Here is a 15,781-nt window from a genome sequence, read left to right on the forward strand (position 1 = left end):
AGCTATCTGGCAGCACTTGGGGGGCTGCAGTTCTGATCCCTGCTGGACGGACGCACAACTCTTCATTTGGTTCGGATCCTTGGGACTGTCGAACCTGGAATCGTGTTTTGGTTAAGAGGACCGGCTTTCCCTAACCAACTTTGAAATATTGCAGTCCCACAAGTCTGAGTGCAACCAGAGGCGTGACGTGCCAGGTCTTGGAGCAAGGGCTATCCCTGGTAATAACGCCTGGGACCTGGAGTGTGGTGTCCCCATGGACTTCGGAACGCTTCGGACTGAGGTCCTTCCAATTGGTCTCTTAACGGACGATAGCTCCAAATCTCAAACACAGTGACCTGACAGTGAACGAACTCGGTAGCCCCTGAAGCAGAATGGCTCTGTATCCTTGAGCAAGTCCCTTCCTTTCCCCGGACGGGCTGGCTAGGTGCCCCTGCGGTCGCGGCCGCGCATGCTCTTGGACGGGCGGTACAGGGAGCGGGCGGCGGGCGCCCCAGCTGCTTTGCATTGACGCCAGCAGCCGCTGGAGGTCACCGCTGGGGGCTGGGCGCGGCGAGTTGCCCGCAAGACGCGGTCCGGAGCACGGAGCGGGAGTCTCGGATGCTCAACTCCCGGCTCGCGCAGCCGCCTCGGCGCTTCTCGACGGCGCGGCCCGACCGGAGTCGAGGCGCTCGCTCCGTCAGCGAGCGGGTCCCCAGCTCGGAGTGCGGGCGCCGAGGGCTGGGCTCCCGTACGTTAGCCCGTCTAGGGGCGCTCACCCAGCCGTCCACCGGGCCGAGGAGAGGCGCCGCCAGGCGAGCGAGCGCCCGTTTCCTCGAGAGTCAGACGAGTCAGACGAGGCGAGGGCGGCGGTGCAAACGCGGCGCGGGCTCGCGGCTCCCGGTGGCGAGAGCGCAAATCTCCACCCCCGACATTTCCCCGGAAGCGCGGCGGCCGCGGCGCGCGCGGCGATGTGAGGGAGACGGCGGCGGCTCCCGCCTCAGGAAGGGCATGTTCGGAGGGGCGTCCGCGGCGCGCCTCCCGCCCCAGCGCCCCCTCCCCACGGCCGCCGCCGCCGCGCCCGCAGCGCAATAAAAGGGGCGGCCGCGCTTCCTGACGCGAGACCCGCGCTCGCCGCCGCCGCCCGCCCGCCCGCCTGCCCGCCCGCCCGCTCAGGCCGCTATGACACGGCGCCCGCGGCGGCCCCGAGGCGCCGGGCGGGCCGTTTGCTGACCGGATCGCGGCTGCCCGCCAGCGAGTCCGCGGTGCCGCCGCCGCCAGTATGGGCTGCGCCCCGAGCATCCACACTTCCGAAAACCGAACGTTTAGCCACAGCGACGGCGAGGACGAGGACGTGGACGCGGACGTCCCGGGCCCCGCGCCGAGATCTATTCAGGGATGGTCGACCGCGCCCGGGCTTGTGGAGCCTCAGCCTCGGGATAGCGGCGCCTCGAAGGTGAGCCGCACTGGGAGGGCGGGGGAACAAACGCGGGGCACGGGGGGGCCCGCTAGGCAGCCGCCGTGGCGTTGACCGACGCCAGCCGCCCGCGTTTGCGGGCTGTCGCGGACCGAGGCTTAACTGGGCTATGACGCGGCGCCGCGGAATCCGCGGTGTCCGTTCCTTCCCGGCCGGGGTCGGACGCGGCGAGTCCGTTTTCTGCCAGCGGGGTGGGTAGGAGACCCCGTGGGTGGGGGACCCGGGATATCCCCGGCACGCTCCTGACATGGTAAACCAGAGTGCACTTTGCTCTGGCGGTTCCCAGAGTAGAAAGGCAAGGGTTGTCGGTACTGGGAAGGGTCTTAGATGCCACCAGTTCCCCGCCACCTCACCCCCTGCCTAGCTTATCCCAACCTCTGTCCCCTCCATTGCACAAGCAGTTTCACTTTTCCACCTTTTTTGGGGGCCATTGAAATGTAACCTGGAACATAGGTTCGGCTTCACTGCACGCTTTATCTGAAGTTCAGGTTTGTTAGCATACGTGTGGCATTTAAAGCCTGTGTAATTAGAAAATACTACTGGAGACGTGACCGTGACCCTCGAAGGATTCAGCAGGGCGAAGTTAATTTTGTATGGAGGCAGTCTGCCTGGGACTTGCAGGGTTTTCTGTTTTGTTGTTTGTTGCGTGGCTTCTCCGGCGCCTTTTGCCTCAGCTTTTATCAAAAGTTTCCAGGGCGAAGGTTTTCTGAAGGAAAGATAAAAGTTCACAGAGGTACCCGCAGCAGCTTCCCACTTACATTTGGGATTTTGGAGTGACATCTCAGGCGTTGTAAAACAAACTGGTATGCTGGGCTGCAGTGTTTGAACGTAGACTCCTCATTACTAGGAAGTTTTAAGTATTTTGCAATTTTTAAAAATTGCTTACTGAGTACTGCAGACCCTCCCAGATTTGAACGATGTAGTTGACTTACTTAACTGTGGTAAATTTCTAGCAGTCATAGAAATAATCTCTTTCTGTTGGAAAGAGACGATGTTGTTCAGCTTTGCACACTGGAGTGCTTACCCTGCCCTACCAATTGCTCTAAGTGAAAATTCAACTGGGTTCTGATTATCCTCAGTTGAATTTTTTCTCCTGGGGTTTCTTTAAAGAAACCTGTGATGGCTAGAGTTTAGATGGCTAGGCCAAACTGCTTTTAATGGCTTATATAACTAAGTCTTAACAGGCTTACAAACAAGCAAGACACTATAGATAAAGTTGAATGTGGGGACCTTAACAACTGTCACATTTCTTACCCAAATCTAACATTGTTTTCTTTTTCATTAGCCAATATTAAATTCCAAAGCCATCTTTCTTCAGTGAGACACCTTTCTTCTTACAGGCCTTTTTGTGGTGGCCTGTCTTAGACTTCCTATTAGGCGTCTTGTAAACCTCTCCTGTGCAGCAGTCCACCTCTGCCAGCCACAGAGGTCCTATCCTGAGTACTGCTGTGCCCACAGATCTTTTCTTGTCCAACCTCACAGCGTCCAACCTCACAGCAGGCACAGACTAGGTGCTAAAGAACTGTTGGCTTTATTTTATTTTATTTTATTTTTTTACTGTTTACTCGTTCATACTTCTGCCTGTGCTATTTGTGTCCATGGAACATTTAAGATAGACTTAAAGATAATATTAACATCTACAGAGGAGGAGTCAAATTACAAATTACAGTAGCACAGCCAATAGAAATGAAAGTCCCTCCCATACTTTTATCTGTGAGTTGTTCCTAGTGCTACCTCAGTTACAGGTCAGTGAATTTAGGCTTAGAGCAGAGCTAATCACAGTTTTTCTTTAGTTCTGTTTTTTAAAATTAAGATATAAATATACTCTGGAAATTGGAAAGTACATATTAGAGAAGAAAAGCTTTGGCAAGATCAAATTGCAAGTAATTTGCTTCTTTATTAATGAATGTCTAGGAGCCTATTCTAGCTCATTAACAATTCTTGGAGCTGGGAGGAGCTGGGAGGAGCTGGGAGGAGCTGGGAGGAGCTGGGAGGAGCTGGGAGGAGCTGGGAGACAGCTTGGATGATAGCATCATGCTGGTCAGGCAGAAATGAGGACCTAGTATAGATTCCCAATACCCACATGGAAGCTGGCTGGTCCACAGCCCTAGTGTTGGGGCTACAGGCAGATCTCCTGAGTCTGCTGCCCTGATGGCCTACACAGTCAGTGAGCTCTGGGTTCAGTGAGAGACCTTGCCTCAAAACCAAAATAGACAACCATAGAGATGGCCTTCCTGCCTCTACATAGGCATGCAGGCATATGAGCATGTCTACGTGTGTGTGTGTGTGTTCTTTAAAATACAGTGATTCTGGGTACTCTTGAGATTTTAAACAAGACAGTCAGTGGAGGAAGTCTTATGTCCCTATAGCATACAATAAAGAGTTCCCCAAAGTTGCTGAAAGACTGGTGATTAAATACATTTCAGATTGAGCAGTGTATGGTTTACACTGTGATATATTTCATATGTGTTCTATGTAGCAATCTGTGGACTTATGAATAGGTGTTAATGAATAAAGGGTCCTATGATCAAATCAGTTGGAGGAATATTGGCTGGATCAGCAAAGTCCCTCTTACCTCCCCTCTCCCTGGTTTTTTCTTCTTTCTCTTTGGTACAGTGTTTTTGCTGTGTTACCCACAGTGGCCTGGAACTTGGGGTCCTGCTGACATAGCTTCCCACCTTTCTGTGATCACCAGGTGGTGGCCCGTGTCTTCACTTGGGAAGCGGAGGCAGGTGGATCTGTGAGTTTGTGGCCAACTTGGTCTGGCGTTCCAGGACAGTTAAAGCTACACACAAAGAAATGCTGTCTTGAAAACAACACTTTACCTCTAACTCTAGCAATGTGTCTCTTGATCTTCCGGAGGGTGTTTAGAGTTGCATTTTCTAGACCTCTTTGAGTATCCACCCCTTTCTTTGGGGTCTGTTGCAGGCAAACCATGGCAGGCTCTGAGTCCTTCCGTGGGATAACAATATTCAAGGTACAGAAATATGCTTAACAGTAGAATTCAACAAATACGCTTTAGTTCTTATTTCCAAAGGCAGTTTAAGATCTGGTAATCCACTAGGGAGGTGAGCGTATGAACCTATTTAAGTACTACTGAAAATACTCTGGTGTTTGTTTATCCAGGCGTTCTATAGCCTGTGTGGTTACAGATAATGAATGCTGCGTTCAACTTGAACACTTACGCTTTTATTTTTAATCGGTGTGAGTTTCAACCAACATTTCAATATTGTCTTGTCAGTTTTTAGATTGACTCTGTTTTGCCTCTCCTTAGCTGGGACTTGAGGTCCCCTTGAAACATTTGTGCATGGGGAAAGGAGGGATAGAGATCTATTCCTAGACACCAGTGGGCTGCTGCTGCTGCTGGGCGCCTCTGCTCTCAGCCTTCTTCATCAGCCCTGTGGTGGTCAGTCTGTTTGCTGTCTCTCTTAGGTCTTCCAGAAACAGTTGTTGAATTATAGGATTGAGTGAAACAGGCTGTGGAAGTGCAAAATATTTCCTGTTCATGTAAAGGAGCCAGTTTTAACCGGATTGGAGGCTGTGAAGTTCAGATTGCTTTTGTGGGAGTCTCTGGTTATTGTTCCCCAGAGAGTTTTTCCCAGGGGATAAAATATATCCATGCTAATGAGCATTGTTGGTTTTTGGTTTTTGTTTTGTTTTGTTTTGTTTGTTTGAGATAGACTCTTACTATGTAGCCCTGCTGTCCTAGAACTCACCATTGTAGACCAGGCTGCCTTTGAACTCACAGAGGGTTCACCTGCCTCCTCTGCTTGAGTGCTGGAATCAAGGGTGTGCATCACCGCCCTTGGCTGCATGTTGGTTTTTTTTTTTTTTTTTCAGTTGTACGGACAGTGTGCAGACTATGCAGCTGCACACTCACTATGACCAAACGTTAGTGTCACCGTCAGAAATCCCGCAGGAGCCGCAGGTGTGCTCCTCTGAGTCTCCTTTTCCCTCTTGCTTTCCTCTGACCTTCCACTGTCGTCATCTTTTCCCTCTCCACAGTCGTCTTCCTTGTTTCTTCACACCAACTCCCTGCCTCCATAGACTGGCTCAACTAGTCATTTGGTCAACCAAAGTAAACCGGTCTCTTAGCTATAAAATAATTAATATCATCTCTACTTGAATAAAACGGGTTGCCTGATGTTAAAATGGGTTGCCTGATGTTAATTTATAAAAAAAAATTAATCACATCTTATATTTGTTAAATGAGAGCAGTCTTTTGTTTCTTCACTGACGTCACCAGCGGTTTCTCTTGGCAGGTATGGTTGAGAAAGTGCGATTTAACTCTGTGCTCTATTGTGATGTAATGAGTCCATCTCTGGAGGGCCACTCACTGTGAGTTGCTCACTGTGGTGTTCTGACAGCTTTATAGAATTTTTTGCCAGGCTTAACTATGAAGAATTAAAAAATATTTTCTTGAACTCTTGTTATATGCATTAAGTGCTTTGCATCTATATCAATCATAATATTTAAAAAACATTTCCCACTCTCAGAGGGAAACAGTAACTTGGCAGAGTAACAAAATCAGATAACACACAGAGAAAATTGCTTTAATTTAGACAAACATAAACACTTGTAAATTAAGGTCACACAACAAGCTTTACTCTAAAATATGTATACATCAAGTGACTGTAACGTGTGTGTGTGTGTGTGTGTGTGTGTGTGTGTAAATATAATACTTACTCTCATTACCACCATAAATTTACGTGTAATTCTTACAGAGATATTATATCAGAATTCCACCAGCTTCCCTGAGTCAACCTTGACCTTTTTCATACTCAAGTAAAGGTTATGATGGGGCCTGTGGTCCCTTCTAGCACTTCCACCGCCTTGAAACGGTCTGGGGACACTGGCTCTCCCTTACATGATTGGGGACACTGGCTCTCCCTTACATGATTGGCTCCCTGGGATTGAGCACTGAACCAGAAGAGGTTCATGATGTGAGGTTGAATCTCAGAATAACCTCTAAAGGACAGAGCATTTCAGAAAGTTAAAACAACAAATACAATTAAAGGGCAGAAGTTAGGATAGGAGTAAGCCTCAGTCTGGCCCGAGGTCCATGGCTTCTCAGTGGAGTGAGATAGATAATGAGGCAAGGGACTCATTCTTAGAGTGCAGGCCGTTTCTGTTAATAACCCTTGCCATTTCTTGGATGCGCTCTTCTTTGTAAGCCTTGTACTAGATGTGTTATAGATGATATCTCCTTTAATCCCTGCAACCTTGTGAGAGGGCTCATGCTATTTTCTCTTTTGCAGATAAGGTACAAGAGGTTTGAGATTCATCCAGGGCCATAAAATCAAGCTGGGATCAGAACACATTATTCTTGGCTCTCAACTTCTAGACTGTTGCTCTCTTAACGCCTATTTCATCCCCACCCCATGGGCTGGGGGTCAAACAACCCTTTTACAAGGGTCACCTGAGACCATTGGAAAACACAGAGATTTACATTATGATTCGTAACAGTAGCAAAATTACAGTTATGAAGTAGCAGCAAAAATAATTTTGTGGCTGGCTCACCTCAACATGAGGAAGTGCATTAAAGGGCTGCAGCATTGGGAAGGTTGGGGACCACTGCATTAGGCTATAAATGAATTGAGTCACTTTTTTTTAAAAAAGATCATTTATTTAATGTGTTGTAAGCTACTGATATGGATGGCTAGGAACTGAACCTGGATCCTTTGAAAGATCCTGTGTTCTTAGCCACTTAGCCATCTCTCAGGCCCCAATCACCTGAGTTTTAATCAGGTGTCCTGAATTTCTATTATCATGATGTTAGGCCTTCACTTACTGAGGAAGGTGGTTATGGTCCTACTAAGTTCCTATGTTTGTGGAAGTTGTTCAGTGCAGTCCCAGCTGTTTACAAAAGCAGCCCTCCTTTCTCTAGTCTGTGTCCTCTTTGCTGTCTGAAACCAGTGGACAGAGTCCCTAAGGACTCTTTCCCTTCCCCCTGCTCAGGCTATAGAAGCCTTCCTTAGCCTCTCCCCTGGAGCTGCGTTTTCTCTTTGACCTTTGCCTTGTGTGTTCTTCCTCTGAGCTTGGACGTAGTCTCCTCCCAGAGTTACTCCAGGTCCTACTGAAAGGTCTCTTGAGCCCCCAGCAGGGCTTGCCCTGTAAAGGCCTTTGCCTGGAGTATGGGCTGCTTGAGGACAAGGGCGGTGTCCTGTTGTCATGACGTGTCCGCTAAGCTGGGCATATAGGACTTTTTCTTCACATTCCCTGCATCAATCTCATCTTACTTAAAGTTTACAAAAATTGTTAGGGTGTGTCGCACGTGTTTTAACAAAAAGCCAAAATACCCTTGAGCTGGTGATTAATCTGTCAGGTTATTAGTAAAGCTTTTGCTCCAGTTTCAGCCATGTTGAGCAATGTTTCTGGGTCTCCTCCTGTTGTACTTTTGTTCTGCTCTGTTTGGTAGGAAGTGGTGGAATATCATGTTAGAGTATTGTTTTGACAAGTTTGATGTTGCTGTTTCTCAGCTACAGGCATGAAAAGTAGTCTGCCCATCCACCCATACAGGAAGGATGTTGCAAATTTCCCTGAGCTTTGGTGTGATTTCAGGCCTCAGGTAGGGGGCTCAACAGTCCTTTGACTCTGTCTGGGTTGGAAACATAACTTCATGTTCCTCCAGGTCCTCTGCTTTCACTCTGCTCACCTCCTGCATGGCGGCTGCAGCTCCTTCCCATTGCTAGTGGGATAGCCCAGAGCCTCTCCCGTGCAGTCCTTAAGGTGTTTGGAGTTGCTGACAGCTCCCAGGGAGGTTGAAAGAGTGTTGGTGTTGAAAGAGTATAGGAGGAGAAGCTAGAGACATGGCTGACATCCACTTCATCAGGAATCAGTTTTCATTTTCTCCACTGTTAGGAGATTAGAGAGGGATAAGGACATAGCTCCATGGGAAGGCAGTTGTCTAGCCTGTGGCAGGATCTGGGTTCAGTCTCCAGTAACTCTTCTCACACACAGATACAAGAAAAAGCAAGGAGTCAAGAATACAACGCTGACCTGGGGCTTCCATTGCTGTGAAGAGACACTATTACCAAGGCAACTCTTTGAAAGGACAGCATTTCATTGAGGCTGGCTTACAAATTCAGAGGTTCAGTCCATTATCATCAAGCCAGGAAGCATGACAGTATTCAGGCAGGCATGGCATTGAGGAGCTGAGAGTTCTACATCTTCATCTAAAGGGAGCCAGGAACAGACTGTCTTCCAGGCAGCTAGGAGAAGGGTCTCGAGGCCCACCCCTCACAGTGACACACTTCTTCCAACAAGGCCACATCTCCTGATAGTGCCACTCTCTGGGCCAAGTGTATTCACACCACCGTACTTGCCTTGTGGTGAGATTACTTAACATCTTTGAAAGTGTTTTATTATAGCATGTAAAGACTATTTTCATTTTTCTCCCCTCTGTCATTGCAGGTGATCAGACCTAGGACTTTGTACATGCTAAGACAGATCTCCCCCTTTTAATTATAATAAGAGTTGAATAGTTGCACACACACACACACACACACACACACACACACACACACATTTATTTACATTCCAATTGTTGCCCCCCCCCTTGGTCCCCCTCCACAGTTTCTTATCCCATTCTTTCTTCCCTTTGCCTCTGAGAGGGTGTCCTCTTCCCGCCCCCAGGCCTCTCCCTTCCTTGGAACCTCAAGTCTTTCAAGGATTAAGCACAGCTTCTCCCACTGAAGCCAGATCAGGCAGACCTCCACCAGATATGTGCTGGGGGCCTCAGACTTGCCTGTGTATGCACCTGGTTAGTAGTTTTGTCTCTGGGAGCTCCCTGGGGTCCAGGTTAGTTAAGACTGCTGGTCTTCCTATGGGGTTGCCCTCCCCTTTAGCTAATTCAACCATAGGGGTCCTCGACTTCTGTCTAATGGTTAGGTACATGTTTCTGCTTCTGTCTCAGTCAGCTGCTGGTAGGGCAGCAAAAACATCTTTTACAATTTTTTTGTGTGTGTGTTTCTGCATACATGGAATGCATATGGAGGTCAGAGGACAGTTTGTGGTTATTGATAGGTTTTTCTACCATGTCAATCCCAGGGACTAAGCTTAGGTAGTCAGGCTTGGCAGCAAGTGCCTTTACCTACCGAGACACAGGCAGATGAATTGTTCTCTCTCTTTCTTTTTTAAAAATTTATTTAGACTGGAAGTGGTGATGCACACCTTTAATCCTGGCATTTTAGATGCAGAGGCCGAGGTAGGCATATCTCTGTGAGTTCAAGGCTAGCCTGGTCTACATAGTGAATTACAGGTCAACCAGTGCACATAATGAGACCCTGTCTCAGGAGTAATTTTTTAAAAATTATGTATATGTGTGTGTCTGTGTGCACCTGAGTGCAGGTATAAGAGGCAGCCAGAGGCATTGGATCCTTTCGAGCTGTAGTTACAGGTAGTTGTGAGCCACCTGACATAGGTGATAGGAACTGAACTTGGGTCCTTGCAAGAACAGTACTTGATCTTAGTTACTGAGCCATTTTACCAGCCCTTTCTTAACTACACCTTCCTTTTTTCCTTCCTTTCTTCCTTCCTTCCTTCCTTCCTTCCTTCCTTCCTCCCTCCCTCCCTCCCTCCCTCCCTTTCTTCTTCTTCTTCTTCTTCTTCTTCTTCTTCTTCTTCTTCTTCTTCTTCTTCTTCTTCTTTTTTTTTTGACGGTTGAGTGTCACTGATATTTGGCCTTTGGTCCTTTATCTTCTAAGCTCATATACATTCTTTAAGTGGCATTAATTTATTTTGATCACAGATGCAATCCAAGCAAGAATAAATAAACTCAGTATATTTTCCACCCTCTGAATCTCTTTTAAATAGAAAAATGTGCTAAATGTCTCTTCATGGCTCGCTTGGCTGCAATGTCCCACCTAAGGCTTTAAATAGACTGTAACTTGATCTTCTGAGACCCTACTGAACGACAGTCCACCCAGTTCCAGGAATCCTGGGATCCAAGTCCTACTGATACTGTCGGTAGTCTCCAAACGGCGAGGGTGGCAACTGGCTGGAAGGCAACTGGGAGTGATCTTCAGCGAACTGAGGGCCACTGGGAAACTGTGCAGAGGCAAATCTTGTCAGCAAGAAACCAGCTCCTTCAATTAAAGCTAGGAGAATGCCACCCATCGCAGTGGACCCAACCATGGCTACCAGTCCATTTCTTGCTGCCAGAATGGTTCCTGTTAAGGCACCACTAGTGATGGAGTTCCAGGGGTCTTCTTTGCCTCTTATTTGAACCATACTGCAATCAATCATGGAAAACAGTCCTCCCCACACTGCAAAGCTACCTCCCAACTGTGGAGCCCTGGTTTTAATAGCTGTCAAACTCCCTCGGAGTCTGTGGTTTATTCCCATTGGAGAATTTCGAAAACCTTTGAAGGCCTGGAAGAGGCCGCCACCTATGGTGCCCATGGTAAACGTACCGCCACAGTCATCCACAATTCGCCAGGGATATGGCTCTCTCACGTATTCCTCCATCTTGGCTCCAACCCACCCTTCTTTATTTTTTAAAGATTTATTATATAAATATATATATATATACATATATATATATATATATATATATATATATATATATATATATATATATATATATATATATATATATATATACCATTGCTCGCTTCAGACACCAGAAGAGGGCATCAGATCCCATTACAGATGGTTGTGAGCCACCATGTGGTTGCTGGGAATTGAACTCAGGACCTCTGGAAGAACAGTTGGTGCTCTTAACCGCTGAGCCACCTCTCCAGCCCATACTCCACCTTTTTTAAAGACTATATTTTTTCTTAAAAAAAGATTGATTTTTATTTGTGTGTGTGTAGATATTTTGCCAGGATATCTGTCTGTGCACCATTTGTGTGCAGTGACTGTAGATGCCAAAAGAAGGTGTTAGATCTTCTGGTACTGGAATTACAGTTGTTAGCCACTGTTTGGGTGCTGGGAATTGAATCTGGGATATATGTGTGTGTGTGTGTGTAAACAAGTTACATAAGGCATTTTTAATGAAGGAAAAGTTGCTAAAATTCAACTAACTTAAAAATACAGATCTCATCAAAGGAGAATGAAAAGCAGGCCACTGACTCAAAGTTATTTGAGTTATTGTATCAATAAAGGATTAGTATTCAAAATACGTATGGAATTTTTCCAGTAAGAAAAGACAGCTATTTTGAAGTGGAAACCTCTGGTTTCTTTGGAAAGTCAGTTATATCAAATGATGTTTTGCTGGGGCACACACCTGAAAGGATGTTTGCTAAAGCAGACACATAAAAGGATGTCTTCCTGAAGCAGACACAGGTGAAGGGATGTTTTGCTGAAGTGGACATGTGAAAGCACACGTGATGAGGGAATGTAAGTGTGACCCCACAGATGGTGGGAGCTGGAACACTGGTTTGCTGTGCTCCACCTCACTATTCTTCATTAACTACACACATGTATTGGTTTGCCATACGTTGCTATTGCTGAGCTCTGCTTGTCAAGCCAAACACTCACCAAAGAACTTCTTGTGAGGTTCCTGCGGCTTCTTGCTGACCCCTTGGCCTTGGGCCAGTTGGTGAGCCTTGTGGCTTCTTCAGGATTGAATTGCTGCTGTCGCTGGTTTGTGCATGGTGTCTGCCTGCAGAGAGGACTGGACTACAGCCACTGATTAGCATTTGGTGTTGCCACAAGACTGAGCTGCTGATACCCTGACAACAAAGATTGAGTTCTCCCACAAAGAACTCTATACCCATAAGTTTCCATATGCTGGATCCTATGGTAATTCTTCGCTTTTAAAGGTACTGCCTTTAAATAAATGCATATTGCTTTGTATTATATTTTTTCATCATATAATCTGCATATTTATATTTCATTAACATATCAAAATAGTATTTACTATCTATATCATATTTTACTAATATCCTCTATAATTTCATAAATGTCCTGCATTGCATCTGCTTACGATTCTTTACTCCTTTAATCTGGAACATACACCTATTCTTCTTAAGGAGATCCTATCAGTCATGCTTTGAGTTATCATTTATCTTTTATTCTACCTCCTGTAATTATTTTTTTTAGAAACTGCTTTTCTAATTATTTATGCGTGCAGTACATGTACATGTGTGTGTGCTGGTGTGCAAGGCTGTGTGTGAGCAGACTTGCTCTGAACACTGAGTCATTCCATCAACAAAAGGCCTTTCTTTGAACCTGGAGCTTGCTTCTTTTAGCTAGGCTGGCAACCAGCAAGTCCCAGCAATCCTCCTGTCCCTGCCCCACACAGTGGGTCTTACAGCATGTGTGAGACCATTCCTAGCTTATAGTGGGTACTGGGATCTGAATTTCGATCCTCATAGTTGGCACAGCAAGTTCTGCTAACCACTGAGTTCTCTTTTTAGTCCCATACTTCTGTATTTCTTATAAATTGGAAGTTGTATCTAAAATAGGTTTAAGTTAAATATTTTGTTGAGACTATATTGTTGGTACTTCATGAATTATATCAGAAGGCAAGCTCTGATTGAGCCAGTGTTACAGATGCTCAGGCTGGGTGGCTTCGAATGGCTGCCATGCATCATCTACTATTGAGTCCTGTTCCTTTTCTGGTTTGTATAACTGCCCCTAAAGTCACACTTATTAAAGACTTGGTGAGTGGTGTCTGGTGCTCTTGATAAGTGATAGGACCTGCAGGAGGTAAGCGTTTAGGAGGAAGGTAGGCGGTGAGGGCGTGCCCTTGAAGGAGGTATTGGACCTCGGCCTCTCTTTTCTTCTCTGTTCATTTTGTCTCTCAGCTGCCTGAGGTGACCCGTGTGCTCTTCCTCTGCCACCACCCATGCACTGCCTTCCCCCTAGCCTACGAGAGGTAGTGCCAACTGGCTATGAATGGCAGCCTTTCAAACCATAAGCCAAAGTAATCCCTCAACCAGAAGCGTTGTTTGTTTCAAGGGTTTTGTCACAGTTGCGATTGGCACTAGCTCCTCATCTGTGGCTTCTCCCTTTTCTTTAAGAAGGGATTGATAATCTCTTATCAAAAGTAATTCTGATTAGAGTTCATGAGTGGTGTTTCTTTAATTCAGTTATTTTTCTACATACAGATTTTTCTTTTTTATATTTTATTTGTGTATGTATATTATATATAATGTTCATACCAGTACTAGCTTTTATTTTTCCTATGTGCACATAGACATTGTAAATTAAACTAATGTTGTTGTTTTGGTGCTGGGAAGGCCTTAAGCACTCTACCATTGAGCTGTATCACCAGACCTAGATGTAACATTGGAGTAAATACTTACGATTGTGCATGGCTTTATGTCTTGGCTTTAAAATTTAGCAATAAATTGCAGCTATTTCTTGTACCATTATTTCTTTTAAAGCATAACTCATGATACTGACACTGTCATGTATGTCTTTTCATAGCTATGGTCCTTTTCTTGGATTTATTCTTTTTGTTGTTGTTGTTGTTGGTTTTTCGAGACAGGGTTTCTCTGTGTAGCCCTGGCTATCCTGGAACTCACTCTGTAGACCAGGCTGGCCTTGAACTCAGAAATCTGCCTGCCTCTGCCTCCCAAGTGCTGGATTAAAGGCGTGCACCACCACCGCCCGGCTCTTTTTTTTTTTTTTTAAAGATTTATTTATTTCATGTTTGTGGGTATACCATCACTGTCTTCAGACACACCAGAAGAATGCATCAGATCCCATTACAGATGGTTGTGAGCCACCATGTGGTTGCTGGGAATTGAACTCAGGATCTCTGGAAGGGCAGTCAGTGCTCTTAATTGCTAAACCATCTTTCTAGCTCTCTCTTGGATCTATTCTTAGATGTTTCAATCTATCTTAATTTCAAAATTAGTTTTGTTAGGTCAAATTTTAAAACATTTTGGTGCAGTCTAATGAAAAATTTTACATTTTATTTAAAAATAGTATTTGTCAACTCAAATGAGTTATATTTTATTGGATTATTTCATTTTTATAAGAAATGTATTCCTTAGTAGAATCTTTGGCTTGACCATATTTGAGAGGAACCTGAAACTGTGAAGTGTTTAGAATCACACATGTCCAGAATCACACTGCATGCAATGAGGAGCTGGGGTAAAGATCTCATGCTAACATATCACTCTGCCTGGTGCCTCCTGGTGCTTTGTCTGTTTGTGGGAAATGGACCAAGTCAGTTATCGCCTCTCGTCATTTCTTTAAAATGTTAGGGATTGAGGCTAGGCACATGAGGTCAGGCACACAAGAAAGGTGCTCTGCATTGGCACCCACGAGTCACTTCACCGAGGCACATGGAGGCATGCCTGTCTCATCTCAGGCTCAGAGGTTTAAACTCTGCTGTTGTTCTGTGGCTAACACATCTCGGGAGCAATCAAGTAGCCCAGTTCCTAGAATTCCTAAGCTTAAATATCTTCATTTCCATTTTCCTGGAAAGTATATGAAATACTTTAAATGAATTGAAGACCTGTACATATACCTGTTTATTTATTTACTTTTTTAATGTGTATTTTATAGAGAGTGTTGAAATTGTCACACAGTGAAGATTATGCTATGTAATCATCATTCATAAAGTATTTGTCTAGTTTAATTGCTTTAACATTTTTCAATAAAAATGGCAGTTTTATTCACTTTTCTTCTTTAAGCCTTTGTGCTATGTCTTTTGGTGTTCTAGGGTTACAAAACAGGGTCTTGAATGGTCACTAGGTTCAGATGAGGTGAGCTGGAGTAAAACTTCGCTTGGCAATAAAAATGACAGACCTGGTAGTGTGGCAGGATTTTTATAGGCTCAGAAGACCTTCTGCAGGCCTTGATAGCTGACTACGAGAGTAGAATATAGTCATTTCCAGTAATGGAAACCAGCACTTCGGTTAGACAGTACTCTCCAGTGAGGTTAGTTTTTGGAGACTAAGAACTAGAAAGGGCAGATGGCTGGCAAGCTCACAATCACCTGTAATGGGACCTGACACCTTCTTCTGGTGTGTCAGAAGACAGCTACAGTGTACTACCTATTATAATAATAAATAGATATTTGGGCTGGAGCAAGCAGAGGTCCTAAAAATTCAATTTCTAACAACCATATGAAGGCTCACAACCATCTATTCAGCTATAGTGTACTCACATACATAAAATAATAAATAAATCTTAAAAAAAAAAAAAGAACAAGTAAGGGCTTGAACTTTTTTTTTTTGGTAGGCTTTTTCTTCCCACTTCATCTCTGGTTTCATAAATTTTCATATAGGGAGGTCACTAATTTTGTTATTATCTTCTTATTCTTTGACATAATATATTCCACCACCACTCCATTCCACCCCCCAAATAGGCCAGGTACTGTCCTAGGTCTTTTTTTGTTTTTTCTTTCTTTCTTTCTTTCTTTCT

General features: G+C 45.2%; 1 protein-coding gene and 1 pseudogene across 2 annotated transcripts in view; one reads left to right on the top strand and one right to left on the bottom strand.

Moving 5' to 3' along the window:
- Nucleotides 1–594: 594 nt before the first annotated feature.
- Nucleotides 595–15,781, top strand: part of Pde8a (phosphodiesterase 8A) — a 122,981-nt gene continuing 107,794 nt past the window's right edge. The window contains exon 1 of one of the 2 annotated variants that reach the window (XM_021166273.2): nucleotides 595–1,432. In XM_021166273.2, the coding sequence (XP_021021932.1) occupies nucleotides 1,259–1,432 (174 nt within the window). In that variant the 5' untranslated portion in view covers nucleotides 595–1,258. Of the gene's footprint in view, nucleotides 1,433–4,171; nucleotides 4,194–15,781 lie in introns of those variants that run through there. The other variant, XM_029479193.1, reaches the window with a different exon arrangement.
- LOC110297498 lies at nucleotides 10,406–10,921 on the bottom strand (annotated as a pseudogene).

This window comes from Mus caroli, chromosome 7 (genome assembly GCF_900094665.2).
Source record: "Mus caroli chromosome 7, CAROLI_EIJ_v1.1, whole genome shotgun sequence".
NCBI lineage: Eukaryota > Metazoa > Chordata > Mammalia > Rodentia > Muridae > Mus > Mus caroli.